General features: G+C 51.2%; 2 protein-coding genes across 2 annotated transcripts; both read left to right on the top strand.

The window, feature by feature from the left end:
* Positions 1–3,722: 3,722 nt before the first annotated feature.
* Positions 3,723–4,685, top strand: LOC128509687 (proline-rich protein 2-like). The gene has a single exon (XM_053481518.1). The coding sequence runs from the start codon at positions 3,723–3,725 to the stop codon at positions 4,683–4,685; it is 963 nt and encodes a 320-aa protein (XP_053337493.1).
* Positions 4,686–8,901: 4,216 nt separating this feature from the next.
* LOC128509685 (uncharacterized) lies at positions 8,902–10,355 on the top strand. The gene is made up of 2 exons (XM_053481517.1): positions 8,902–9,615; positions 9,722–10,355. The coding sequence occupies exons 1-2, from the start codon at positions 9,293–9,295 to the stop codon at positions 10,353–10,355; spliced, it is 957 nt and encodes a 318-aa protein (XP_053337492.1). The 5' UTR covers positions 8,902–9,292.
* The last annotated feature ends 4,319 nt before the right edge of the window (positions 10,356–14,674 follow it).

The following is a 14,674-nucleotide window of genomic DNA, read 5'->3' as shown; positions in this document are numbered from 1 at the left end:
TCACACAGGCTCTAATACCTGGGACATACACACACTCCCTCTAGGCTAGAAATTTCACCCTCATAGGGCTGTGATAAAGGCTTAAAAACACATCTTGTATACACATACTCCAGGCTCTTGCTGGTGGAATAAAACCTTGTCTGCTACTACGAGAGCCACACAACACGACCCACGCTCCTATGAGCGGCACACACACGACCCACGCTCCTATGAGCGGCACACACACACGACCCACGCTCCTATGAGCGGCACACACACACGACCCACGCTCCTATGAGCGGCACACACACACGACCCACGCTCCTATGAGCGGCACACACACACGACCCACGCTCCTATGAGCGGCACACACACACTACACACGCAGACCCACGCTCCTATGAGCGGCACACACACACACTACACACGCAGACCCACGCTCCTATGAGCGGCACACACACGCAGACCCACGCTCCTATGAGCGGCACACACACACGACCCACGCTCCTATGAGCGGCACACACACACGACCCACGCTCCTATGAGCGGCACACACACACGACCCACGCTCCTATGAGCGGCACACACACACGACCCACGCTCCTATGAGCGGCACACACACACTACACACGCAGACCCACGCTCCTATGAGCGGCACACACACACGACCCACGCTCCTATGAGCGGCACACACACACGACCCACGCTCCTATGAGCGGCACACACACACGACCCACGCTCCTATGAGCGGCACACACACACTACACACGCAGACCCACGCTCCTATGAGCGGCACACACACACTACACACGCAGACCCACGCTCCTATGAGCGGCACACACACACGACCCACGCTCCTATGAGCGGCACACACACACGACCCACGCTCCTATGAGCGGCACACACACACGACCCACGCTCCTATGAGCGGCACACACACACTACACACGCAGACCCACGCTCCTATGAGCGGCACACACACACTACACACGCAGACCCACGCTCCTATGAGCGGCACACACACACTACACACGGAGACCCACGCTCCTATGAGCGGCACACACAGACTACACACGCAGACCCTCGCTCCTATGAGCGGCACACACAGACTACACACGCAGACCCGCGCTCCTATGAGCGGCACACACACACTACACACGCAGACCCGCGCTCCTATGAGCGGCACACACACACGACCCGCGCTCCTATGAGCGGCACACACACACGACCCGCGCTCCTATGAGCGGCACACACACACGACCCGCGCTCCTATGAGCGGCACACACACTACACACGCAGACCCACGCTCCTATGAGCGGCACACACACACGACCCGCGCTCCTATGAGCGGCACACACACGACCCGCGCTCCTATGAGCGGCACACACACGACCCGCGCTCCTATGAGCGGCACACACACTGCACACGCAGACCCACGCTCCTATGAGCGGCACACACACTGCACACGCAGACCCACGCTCCTATGAGCGGCACACACACACGACCCACGCTCCTATGAGCGGCACACACACACGACCCACGCTCCTATGAGCGGCACACACACACGACCCACGCTCCTATGAGCGGCACACACACACGACCCACGCTCCTATGAGCGGCACACACACACGACCCACGCTCCTATGAGCGGCACACACACACTACACACGCAGACCCACGCTCCTATGAGCGGCACACACACGACCCGCGCTCCTATGAGCGGCACACACACACTACACACGCAGACCCGCGCCCCTATGAGCGGCACACACACACTACACACGCAGACCCGCGCCCCTATGAGCGGCACACACACACTACACACGCAGACCCGCGCCCCTATGAGCGGCACACACACACGACCCGCGCAGACCCGCGCTCCTATGAGCGGCACACACACACGACCCGCGCTCCTATGAGCGGCACACACACACGACCCACGCTCCTATGAGCGGCACACACACACGACCCACGCTCCTATGAGCGGCACACACACACGACCCGCGCAGACCCGCGCTCCTATGAGCGGCACACACACACGACCCGCGCAGACCCGCGCTCCTATGAGCGGCACACACACACGACCCGCGCAGACCCGCGCTCCTATGAGCGGCACACACACACGACCCGCGCTCCTATGAGCGGCACACACACACTACACACGCAGACCCACGCTCCTATGAGCGGCACACACACACGACCCGCGCTCCTATGAGCGGCACACACACACGACCCGCGCTCCTATGAGCGGCACACACACACGACCCGCGCTCCTATGAGCGGCACACACACACGACCCGCGCTCCTATGAGCGGCACACACACACTACACACGCAGACCCACGCTCCTATGAGCGGCACACACACACGACCCGCGCTCCTATGAGCGGCACACACACACGACCCGCGCTCCTATGAGCGGCACACACACACGACCCGCGCTCCTATGAGCGGCACACACACACGACCCGCGCTCCTATGAGCGGCACACACACACGACCCGCGCTCCTATGAGCGGCACACACACACGACCCGCGCTCCTATGAGCGGCACACACACACTACACACGCAGACCCACGCTCCTATGAGCGGCACACACACACGACCCGCGCTCCTATGAGCGGCACACACACACGACCCGCGCTCCTATGAGCGGCACACACACACGACCCGCGCTCCTATGAGCGGCACACACACACGACCCGCGCTCCTATGAGCGGCACACACACACGACCCGCGCTCCTATGAGCGGCACACACACACGACCCGCGCTCCTATGAGCGGCACACACACACTACACACACGACCCACGCTCCTATGAGCGGCACACACACACTACACACGCAGACCCACGCTCCTATGAGCGGCACACACACACTACACACGCAGACCCGCGCTCCTATGAGCGGCACACACACACTACACACGCAGACCCGCGCCCCTATGAGCGGCACACACACACTACACACGCAGACCCGCGCCCCTATGAGCGGCACACACACACTACACACGCAGACCCGCGCTCCTATGAGCGGCACACACACACGACCCGCGCTCCTATGAGCGGCACACACACACGACCCGCGCTCCTATGAGCGGCACACACACACGACCCGCGCAGACCCGCGCTCCTATGAGCGGCACACACACACGACCCGCGCTCCTATGAGCGGCACACACACACGACCCGCGCTCCTATGAGCGGCACACACACACGACCCGCGCTCCTATGAGCGGCACACACACACGACCCGCGCTCCTATGAGCGGCACACACACACGACCCGCGCTCCTATGAGCGGCACACACACACTACACACACGACCCACGCTCCTATGAGCGGCACACACACACTACACACGCAGACCCACGCTCCTATGAGCGGCACACACACGACCCACGCTCCTATGAGCGGCACACACACACTACACACGCAGACCCGCGCTCCTATGAGCGGCACACACACACTACACACGCAGACCCGCGCCCCTATGAGCGGCACACACACACTACACACGCAGACCCGCGCCCCTATGAGCGGCACACACACACTACACACGCAGACCCGCGCTCCTATGAGCGGCACACACACACGACCCGCGCTCCTATGAGCGGCACACACACACGACCCGCGCTCCTATGAGCGGCACACACACACGACCCGCGCAGACCCGCGCTCCTATGAGCGGCACACACACACGACCCGCGCTCCTATGAGCGGCACACACACACGACCCGCGCTCCTATGAGCGGCACACACACACGACCCGCGCAGACCCGCGCTCCTATGAGCGGCACACACACACGACCCGCGCAGACCCGCGCTCCTATGAGCGGCACACACACACTACACGCGCAGACCCGCGCTCCTATGAGCGGCACACACACACTACACGCGCAGACCCGCGCTCCTATGAGCGGCACACACACACTACACGCGCAGACCCGCGCTCCTATGAGCGGCACACACACGCTACACGCGCAGACCCGCGCTCCTATGAGCGGCACACACACTCTACACGCGCAGACCCGCGCTCCTATGAGCGGCACACACACGCTACACACGCAGACCCGCGCTCCTATGAGCGGCACACACACGCTACACACGCAGACCCGCGCTCCTATGAGCGGCACACACACGCTACACACGCAGACCCGCGCTCCTATGAGCGGCACACACACGCTACACACGCAGACCCGCGTTCCTATGAGCGGCACACACACGCTACACACGCAGACCCGCGCTCCTATGAGCGGCACACACACGCTACACACGCAGACCCGCGCTCCTATGAGCGGCACACACACGCTACACACGCAGACCCGCGCTCCTATGAGCGGCACACACACGCTACACACGCAGACCCGCGCTCCTATGAGCGGCACACACACGCTACACACGCAGACCCGCGCTCCTATGAGCGGCACACACACACTACACCCGCAGACCCGCGCTCCTATGAGCGGCACACACACACTACACCCGCAGACCCGCGCTCCTATGAGCGGCACACACACACTACACCCGCAGACCCGCGCTCCTATGAGCGGCACACACACTACACACGCACTTCCTACCTACCTCCAAGAGCTTTACACACACATCCTCACACACCCGCGGACTCGTAGAGCAGACCCAGGCTTTAGAGCTTATATTAAACACCGGGAAAAGACACTAAATACATACAAACGACATAACCAGGAATGACTGCAAACCAAAGAACACTAATCACATAATTAATAACCACAAATGACTGCAAAACCAAAAATATACATAATCACATTTAACCTAAACATGCCCTCAGAGCCAGTTTAATCCAAAAACTGAATTCAAACAAAATAAAACAAAAGCCCACTAGACATTATTAATGCCCGACCCAGTTTCCCAGGACTAACAGCTTTTTATAATGTCCCTAATGAGCCACCTCGGTTCAGGTGAACTTCGTCAACACCTGACCGAGGTGACTTCTGGGAAACTGGGTCTTCTAACAAAACTACACACAAAAAACAAACATAGCCACAGTGCCCTCTAGGGGCAGTCCCTTACACACTGCAGCTTCAGAATTTGGGATAGCAAACTGCAGCCAGATAACAGCCATGTTCTGTCCCGTAGATCTAATGATATTTGATGAATAAGCATCCATAGAGATAACTGTAATGCAAAAATGCATTAAATACAAAATAGTATAAGTCAAAAACTCAATGAGCAATTGCGCCCCTGGCTGAATATGGGCTTTATGGTTTGTAAAAAAAAACTGTTTGTTTATTAATGTATATGTTTACCCAAATATTAATTATGCTATTCACACATAAAAATCACATTTATAGTTTAAATAATTAATGTTATTGTAATATTTATTTTAATATTAGTTGTAGTTTGCAATTTTGAAACTGTTGTATCATAAAGAGTGTTAATGGAAGTGACTGTGTGATGATTTAGACATGCATTTTACATGATGCTAAACTGGAGACTATAAGCATCCTTTATTTGATTCCAAGATTAGCTATAGCAAACAACAAAACAAACAAACAAACACCATTTCAGGTACCAAAGTTGTCTAGGCTGCAGTTTTGTACTTATGCCGAAATCTGCTTAATCCTGATAAGACAAAAGTTCTAGTCTTAGGACCACAAGCAGCTAGAAGCAAGCTTTAACTCTATATGGATATCAAGTGCAACAGTTAAAAACCTCGGTGTGATTATAGATTCCAGCTTTTCATTTAAAGCTCATTCAAACATGAATTAGGGCCTAAGCACCATAGGGTGCGCAGGACCCTCTTGTTTTCCTAAGGATAATTATTATTATTTTTCCACTCTTTTGGACTTTTCGGGGGTCTAAACACGATTAAAAACTTATGAAACTTGGCAGACAGGTTGGAATCTGCTGCCATTCGGATGCCTGAGGGTCTGGGCCATGGGCGTGGCCCGGGGCTCTCACAACAGATTGTGCTGCAGAGCTCATACACACTTTCACGTTGGCACACAAAACTCTGTACATATTTAGAGCTCATTGAGCCGAACAACTTTCATTACATGTGACATTATATTCAGCTGGCTCCCCATAGGGATGTGAACTTTCACCCTTGTTATACATCCTCTACACAAATATGTGTCAGAGTAGATGGGAAAATAGAACCATTATTAAATATGCAGATGACTCAGTCATTGTCAGTCAACTTCATGGTAATGAAACAGGTCATGGTCCAGTACTTGTAGATTTTCTCAGGTGGTGTGAGGAATTCTACCTTCAGTTAAATATATTAAAGATGAAAGATATGATAATCAATTTTTTTGGAAATCTTTCTGTCAAGTATAGAAATGTTCTAAATCAGCGAGACAGCTGATTGGCCGAGCTTTCTCTGGGGGGTGGGATGAGAGGTACTTAGTGCTTCCACATTAGTCCTGGCTCTACAGCCAATCAGGGGCATCTGTGAGCTCGCACACGCGAAAGGAGTGGATAGCGCTGTCCTCTAAATGTGTTACGCCGCCCCTAACAGTGCGTGAGTGGGCTGTTCGAAAAGATGCGGTCGGCTGGCGTCACGTGGTTCAGAGGAAACACAGGATAGTTTTCGGCCTCCCAGCTAAATGGTCATAGTAGCCTTAATGTGGAGCCCTCAAATGACGGGGAGGAATTGGACATGTCTAAATTAGCGAGAAAATTGAAAAAAAAATAAGAATTACAAAAAAATTCAAAATAATAAATTTCTAAATCAGATAATTAAGTGGTCCAGCAGCCTGATTGGGGTGTCATTAGTCAGTTTGGAGGCTGTGTACACTAGGCAGCTAAGGAGAATAACAAATTAAATTTTAGGTGACATCACTCATCACTAGCATGCAGAGTTTTGTCTTCTACCCTCTGGTTGGAGGTTTTTGGTTATAAAACTAAACTATATAAAAATAGTTTCATTCCAGCAGCGATTAGACAGTTAAATAAGGTATTAATAGTTATTCACGGGAGAATTGGACTCTGAAGAATTGTGTTTGGGCACTTATGTTTAAAGTTTATGGTACTTGTTGTTTGTTTTACTATGTGTGGTTTAATTTTAAGACTTAAGATTCAAAGAACTTTATTAATCCCAGAGGGAAATTGCTTTGTCAGTTGCTCTGATTAATTTACCGGGGGGAAAAAATTAGATTAGGAAAAAAAAATATATTAGTGAGAAAAAAATAAAATAAAATTAAAGAAATAAAAGTTTAAAGAAAAATCACAATAAATAGAAGTAAAATAAAATAGAATTAAATACAATACACAATGAAGTTACATGATGCACTAGAAATGCAGTGTAAATAAATTAAATATTGCACTTTGAACTTGAGTTGTGGGTACAATGGTGTCATAAAATATTATTATTGATATATATAACTCCACATAGTTCCTGTCCCGTAGTGAAAACGTTACAGAGAAAAGCTATATAATTTTATGGCCATTGGGGGAAACATCTTCTATGGCGCTCTGTAGAACATCTGGTCATCATCAGTGTCTGGATGAAGTTGCTTCTTTGGTCGGAGAGAACTCTGTATACAGTAGTGGGTAAGAAGGATTGTTCAGGATTGTGTGTATTTTGGACAGAATCCTCCTTTTTGCCATGACATCAACAGACTCCAGATCCAAGCCCAGGACAGATCTGGCCCTTTTAATGACCTTGTCCAGTCTGTTTCTGTCTGCTGCTTTCATGTTACATCCCAAACAGACCAAAGCATAGAAAACGACATTCGCCACTACAGATTTGTAAAACATCCGAAGAATGGTATTAGGGATGTGGAATGACCTGAACCTTCTCACAAAGTACAACCTGCTCTGTTTTAAACTGTATGTGTTGTGAGAGAGGACTCTCGACTGCAAATCAATTTTACCTTTGGTACAAATAAAGAAACTTGAACTTAAACTTCAGTGACATCACATTCAGTGACATCATCATAGTGTGATGCTTTTCTTCCAGCATCTGCGGCCTATTGTACACATGTGCAAATCACAAATGTTAACACTCAAACGCACAAACACATTTCGCACACACGCACACACACACAAACACACACGCACGTAAACACACAGACAAACACACTCATACATCACACACATGCACACATACATACAAAACCATTGCAAAGGTTAACACTCACATGCGCACACATACAAACACGCACACACATACACTTCACTCATGACGCACAAACACACTTATATCACAATGTTAACACTCTCACACTCACACACACACACACACACACACATTTACACAAACACACTCGTATATAACACATCACAAATTTTAACACTCATATTTCTGATCTCACGCCAGCACGCAGAAACAAATACACCCACACACACTAACAAGTCACATGTCTTACACACCATCACAAATGTTAACACACAGACACACACACAAACATGCAGAAATACATTTACTCATCACAAACAGACTGACACATCCACACGTCACACGCACACACACACACACACCTCTCTCTCTCTCTCTCTCTCTCTCACACACACAAACTCTCTCACACACACACACACACACACACACACACACAACTCTCTCTCTCTCTCTCTCTCTCTCTCACACACACACACACACTCAAAAAATATTTAGGGCCCAAACTGACATTAGCTCTGTATAGTGTGAGATGTGTGCAGGTTGTGCGGTGCAACCGGGTGGCGATGACTTTTTCGAGGTTGTAAATAACTCAAATAACACACAGGTTGTGCGGTGCCCCCGGGGTGGCAATGGCACAGGGTGCTTGGGCCTGTCATTGTTGCTTGCAACTATATTTTTATTTAGTTTTACAAAAGATCTTTCATGATGAATGTGTGTATATGTGCTTCATATTATCTTTATAATGATGAAATGAGATGTGCAAAATTGTGGCTTAAAATTCAGAGTAAGTTTCTTATATAGTTTTTGTAATGTCTTACAGTTTTTTCTGATTGCTTAAACAGTAATAATGATTCCTGTAGCACAATTTCTAAAATTATTAATAGTTGTAGAAAAACTATTCACTGAGTTTGCAAAATTAAAAGCACAAACACTGCTTTGCACACAGTTTGCACTTTTATAACACACAATTTGCAAATGTATAAATACAATCTAATCCACAGCACTCCTTTTGCAGAACTGTAAACACAACTCAGTACTTTACACACAATTTCCAAATTATCAGAACACTCCTAGTAAAACTATACACATTTATGGACATTTTTTACACTTTTTGTGTAACTGTTTGACCACACTGCACATGTGAAAACAGTTTTATATAATTAGTTCACTTTGCAATCAGCTTGAGCACTATAAATAAGCCACAGGTAAGCTTTCAATGTGGAGAACAATGGAGGGCAGACTGAGAAGAGTGAGAATTAGAGGAGGGCGAGGAAGAGGAAGAGGACGAGGACGTGAAGGAGCAGGTGGAAGAGGAGGAGGACAAAGACTAGGAGGTGAATTTAGAGGAAGAGGACAAGGAGGTGAAGAGGAAGGAGGAAGGATAAGAAGAATCAGAATTCCTGATGACATCAGAGCAACAATAGTAGACCATGTAATCAACCATGGAATGACCCTAAGGGAAGCTGGCCAACGGGTTCAGCCTAACCTCAGCCGCTACACTGTAGCAAGTATCATAAGGACATTTCGAAATGAGAATCGGTTAGTACAGTTACTTCATACTACAGTAAGTTTTCTAGTAGCACCATACCCTAATGAAAAACAATACAGTACTTGACATGTAAAAACTGAATTTGTTACTTTACAGAGTTGCTAGAAATCCAGCATCTGGGGGCAGACAAAGAATGTTCACTGAAGAACAAGAGACTCATATAGTCAATATGGTGTTGGCCAATAATTCCATTAGGCTGCGAGAAATACAGCAGCGCATAATAGAGGATACCATCACATTCCAAAACATAAACAACGTGAGCATCTCTGCATTATCTCGTGTACTGGCACGAAATAGAATAAGAATGAAACAAATTTACAGAGTCCCTTTTGAAAGAAACAGTGAGCGCATAAAACAACTGCGATATGAATATGTTCAGGTAAGCTATAATATCATTGGTACTGAATGTGGAAGTCCATCCTGTAGTGCTGTGTATGAACCTGCTGTGCTGCATTTGTTTTGTCTTTTCCAGAGAGTGATGGAGCTAGAGGCAGATGCCATGGGTCATGAACTGATTTATGTAGATGAGGCAGGTTTTAACCTAACTAAAACAAGGAGACGTGGCAGGAACCTTATTGGACAACGTGCTATAATCAATGTGCCAGGACAGCGTGGTGGTAATATAACTATGTGTGCAGCTATGAGTCAAAATGGTGTTGTGCACCATCATGCAATCCTGGGCCCATATAACACTGCACACATTATTACATTTGTCACGTTCTGGGAGTAAAGGCAGGTGTTGACGCCGTGGGCGGAAGGAGCAGGCATAGAGGCAGAGGGGTGGTGTAACCAAAAAAAGAGTCTTTTTAATGATAATTAAACAAAGTATAAATAAAGATACAACCAAAGGAACAAACAAACTTAAATGATACTTAACTTTGTGCTAACAGGAGCTCTCTGGCAAGACACAGACAAGGGGAGACACATAACACGCCCTGCGGCGAGACACATAACACGCCCTGCGGCGAGACACATAACACGCCCTGCGGCGAGACACATAACACGCCCTGCGGCGAGACACATAACACGCCCTGCGGCGAGACACATAACACGCCCTGCGGCGAGACACATAACACGCCCTGCGGCGAGACACATAACACGCCCTGCGGCGAGACACATAACACGCCCTGCGGCGAGACACATAGCAGGGGGACAAACACAACAGGACATAAACGAGGTGTGGAGCTGAAACGAGACACTAGGGAGAACAGGAGACACTAGAGACACAGGAGACACTAGAGACACAGGAGACACTAGAGACACTAGAGACACAGGAGACACTGGAGACACTGGAGACACTGGAGACACTGGAGACACTGGAGAGGACAGGAGAGGACAGGAGACACGTAACGACGAGACGAGAGACCAAGAGAGGGACAGGACAAGGGCTAAAGACATGGCAATCAGCTAGGCATGGCTTCTAGCTAAACATGGTTAAGCATTGCTTAACCATGGCAGTTAGCTACACATACACCTAGCTAAGCATGTCTTCAGCCCCAACATGCACTAAGCTATACTTACCTACTAGCTTAAACACACTAGGGAATAGGGGCACAGAAACACAGACAAAGACTACCCAGTGGCTAGGCGAGGCAGCCCTCCAAGGCTAAGCGAGGCAGCACTCACAAGCTAGTCGTTACTCCAAAGCCCGGAGGGACCGCACTCTAAACCTAGGCACACTGGGACGCTAGGGGGAGAGGAAACACAGACAAGGGATACCCAGTGGCTAGGCTAGGGGGCCCTCATAGGCTAGGCTAGGGGACCATCAAAGGCTAGGCTAGGGGACCATCATATGCTAGGCTAGGGGACCATCATAGGCTAGGCTAGGGGACCATCCAAGGCTAGGCTAGGGGACCATCATAGGCTAAGCTAGGGGACCAGCAAAGGCTAGGCTCAGGACACATCAAAGGCTAGGCTGAGGACACATCAAAGGCTAGGCTGAGGACACATCAAAGGCTAGGCTCAGGACACATCAAAGGCTAGGTTCAGGAAACATCAAAGGCTAGGCTGAGGACACATCAAAGGCTAGGCTAGGGGACACCTAAAGGCTAGGCTCACTGGGCAACTCGGGAAAGAGGAAACACAGGATAGCTAGAGACACAGAAGGGCTATGGCTAGAAGCATGCTAGTACTGTAACTGTACTATAAACTCAACATAGCATTTAGCTAATCATGCTCCTAGCCACACATACACCTAACTGCTTACCTGCTCTAGCTAACCACAAGAACACAGGAGGACAGGACCGAATCAGCTCCACTAACACAGACACACAAAACATACACAGAGACATTGCCAATAAGAGAGCCCAAGTTAACACAATCTAAAATCAAAATACAAATTAAACAAATAAAAACAAACCAAAATGCCCACATAACTGACAGTGGTTTTACCCAAAAATGCTCGACCCAGTTTCCCAGTCTAAACAGCTATTTATAGATTGGTTGATGGCTACCTCGGTTCAGGTGTGCACTGCATCACCTGACCGAGGTGCCTGCTGGGAAACTGAGTCGGCCAACAAAAACTACAAACTAAAAACAGTGACCTCTAGTGGAGGACCCTTACAGTACCCCCCCCCTTAAACCGCTCCTCCGGAGCGCTATTGGTGGTCCCAGGGCACTTCCCTGGTGTCCCTTCACCCGACCCCGACGGGCTAGCTCCCATAGTCAACTGTGTGGCGGAGGCAGCACCGGATCGCTGTTGTAGGCCGGGCGGAGGGGGCAGCACTGTATTGCTCTGAGAAGTAGAGCCCTTGAAGACAGTGCTGTGTTGTCCCCCAATCCGGGCGGCCGATGCAGTACTGGCTTTTCCTCCGCCGTGCAGCGGTGGGTGCCCGACATCGAAGCCGGGTGCTGGACGCTGTGCTGGGGTGTCGCTCCGAAGGCGGTGAGCCTTGAATAAGGGCTACTGGACGAAGGTGGGGGCCTCCACATGAGGCCTGCTGGTGTTGCTGGGACCTCCTCGAGGCGCTCGGCGGGTGCTGCAGCGGTGGCCTCCCCGTGAGGCTCGAAGCGTGCTGCAGCGGTGGCCTCCCCGTGAGGCTCGAAGCGTGCTGCAGCGGTGGCCTCCCCGTGAGGCTCGAAGCGTGCTGCAGCGGTGGCCTCCCCGTGAGGCTCGAAGCGTGCTGCAGCGGTGGCCTCCCCGTGAGGCTCGAAGCGTGCTGCAGCGGTGGCCTCCCCGTGAGGCTCGAAGCGTGCTGCAGCGGTGGCCTCCCCGTGAGGCTCGAAGCGTGCTGCAGCGGTGGCCTCCCCGTGAGGCTCGAAGCGTGCTGCAGCGGTGGCCTCCCCGTGAGGCTCGAAGCGTGCTGCAGCGGTGGCCTCCCCGTGAGGCCTGAAGGGTGCTGCAGCGGTGGCCTGCCCGTGAGGCCTGAAGGGTGCTGCAGCTGTGGCCTCCACGTGAGGCCTGAAGGGTGCTGCAGCTGTGGCCTCCACGTGAGGCCTGAAGGGTGCTGCAGCTGTGGCCTCCACGTGAGGCCTGAAGGGTGCTGCAGCTGTGGCCTCCACGTGAGGCCTGAAGGGTGCTGCAGCTGTGGCCTCCACGTGAGGCCTGAAGGGTGCTGCAGCTGTGGCCTCCACGTGAGGCCTGAAGGGTGCTGCAGCTGTGGCCTCCACGTGAGGCCTGAAGGGTGCTGCAGCTGTGGCCTCTTTAGTCCCAGCCCCCTCTGCTATGCCTTGGTGGGTCGAGCATTCTGTCACGTTCTGGGAGTAAAGGCAGGTGTTGACGCCGTGGGCGGAAGGAGCAGGCATAGAGGCAGAGGGGTGGTGTAACCAAAAAAAGAGTCTTTTTAATGATAATTAAACAAAGTATAAATAAAGATACAACCAAAGGAACAAACAAACTTAAATGATACTTAACTTTGTGCTAACAGGAGCTCTCTGGCAAGACACAGACAAGGGGAGACACATAACGCGCCCTGCGGCGAGACACATAACGCGCCCTGCGGCGAGACACATAACACGCCCTGCGGCGAGACACATAACACGCCCTGCGGCGAGACACATAACACGCCCTGCGGCGAGACACATAACACGCCCTGCGGCGAGACACATAACACGCCCTGCGGCGAGACACATAACACGCCCTGCGGCGAGACACATAACACGCCCTGCGGCGAGACACATAACAGGGGGACAAACACAACAGGACATAAACGAGGTGTGGAGCTGAAACGAGACACTAGGGAGAACAGGAGACACTAGAGACACAGGAGACACTAGAGACACAGGAGACACTAGAGACACTAGAGACACAGGAGACACTAGAGACACAGGAGACACTGGAGACACTGGAGACACTGGAGACACTGGAGACACTGGAGAGGACAGGAGACACGTAACGACGAGACGAGAGACCAAGAGAGGGACAGGACAAGGGCTAAAGACATGGCAATCAGCTAGGCATGGCTTCTAGCTAAACATGGTTAAGCATTGCTTAACCATGGCAGTTAGCTACACATACACCTAGCTAAGCATGTCTTCAGCCCCAACATGCACTAAGCTATACTTACCTACTAGCTTAAACACACTAGGGAATAGGGGCACAGAAACACAGACAAAGACTACCCAGTGGCTAGGCGAGGCAGCCCTCCAAGGCTAAGCGAGGCAGCACTCACAAGCTAGTCGTTACTCCAAAGCCCGGAGGGACCGCACTCTAAACCTAGGCACACTGGGACGCTAGGGGGAGAGGAAACACAGACAAGGGATACCCAGTGGCTAGGCTAGGGGGCCCTCATAGGCTAGGCTAGGGGACCATCAAAGGCTAGGCTAGGGGACCATCATATGCTAGGCTAGGGGACCATCATAGGCTAGGCTAGGGGACCATCCAAGGCTAGGCTAGGGGACCATCATAGGCTAAGCTAGGGGACCAGCAAAGGCTAGGCTCAGGACACATCAAAGGCTAGGCTGAGGACACATCAAAGGCTAGGCTGAGGACACATCAAAGGCTAGGCTCAGGACACATCAAAGGCTAGGTTCAGGAAACATCAAAGGCTAGGCTGAGGACACATCAAAGGCTAGGCTAGGGGACACCTAAAGGCTAGGCTCACTGGGCAA

Source organism: Clarias gariepinus, chromosome 21, assembly GCF_024256425.1.
Source record: "Clarias gariepinus isolate MV-2021 ecotype Netherlands chromosome 21, CGAR_prim_01v2, whole genome shotgun sequence".
Classification (NCBI taxonomy): Eukaryota; Metazoa; Chordata; class Actinopteri; order Siluriformes; family Clariidae; genus Clarias; species Clarias gariepinus.
Note: the sequence above shows the minus strand (reverse complement) of the source record. Positions and strands in the feature narration are given on the sequence as shown.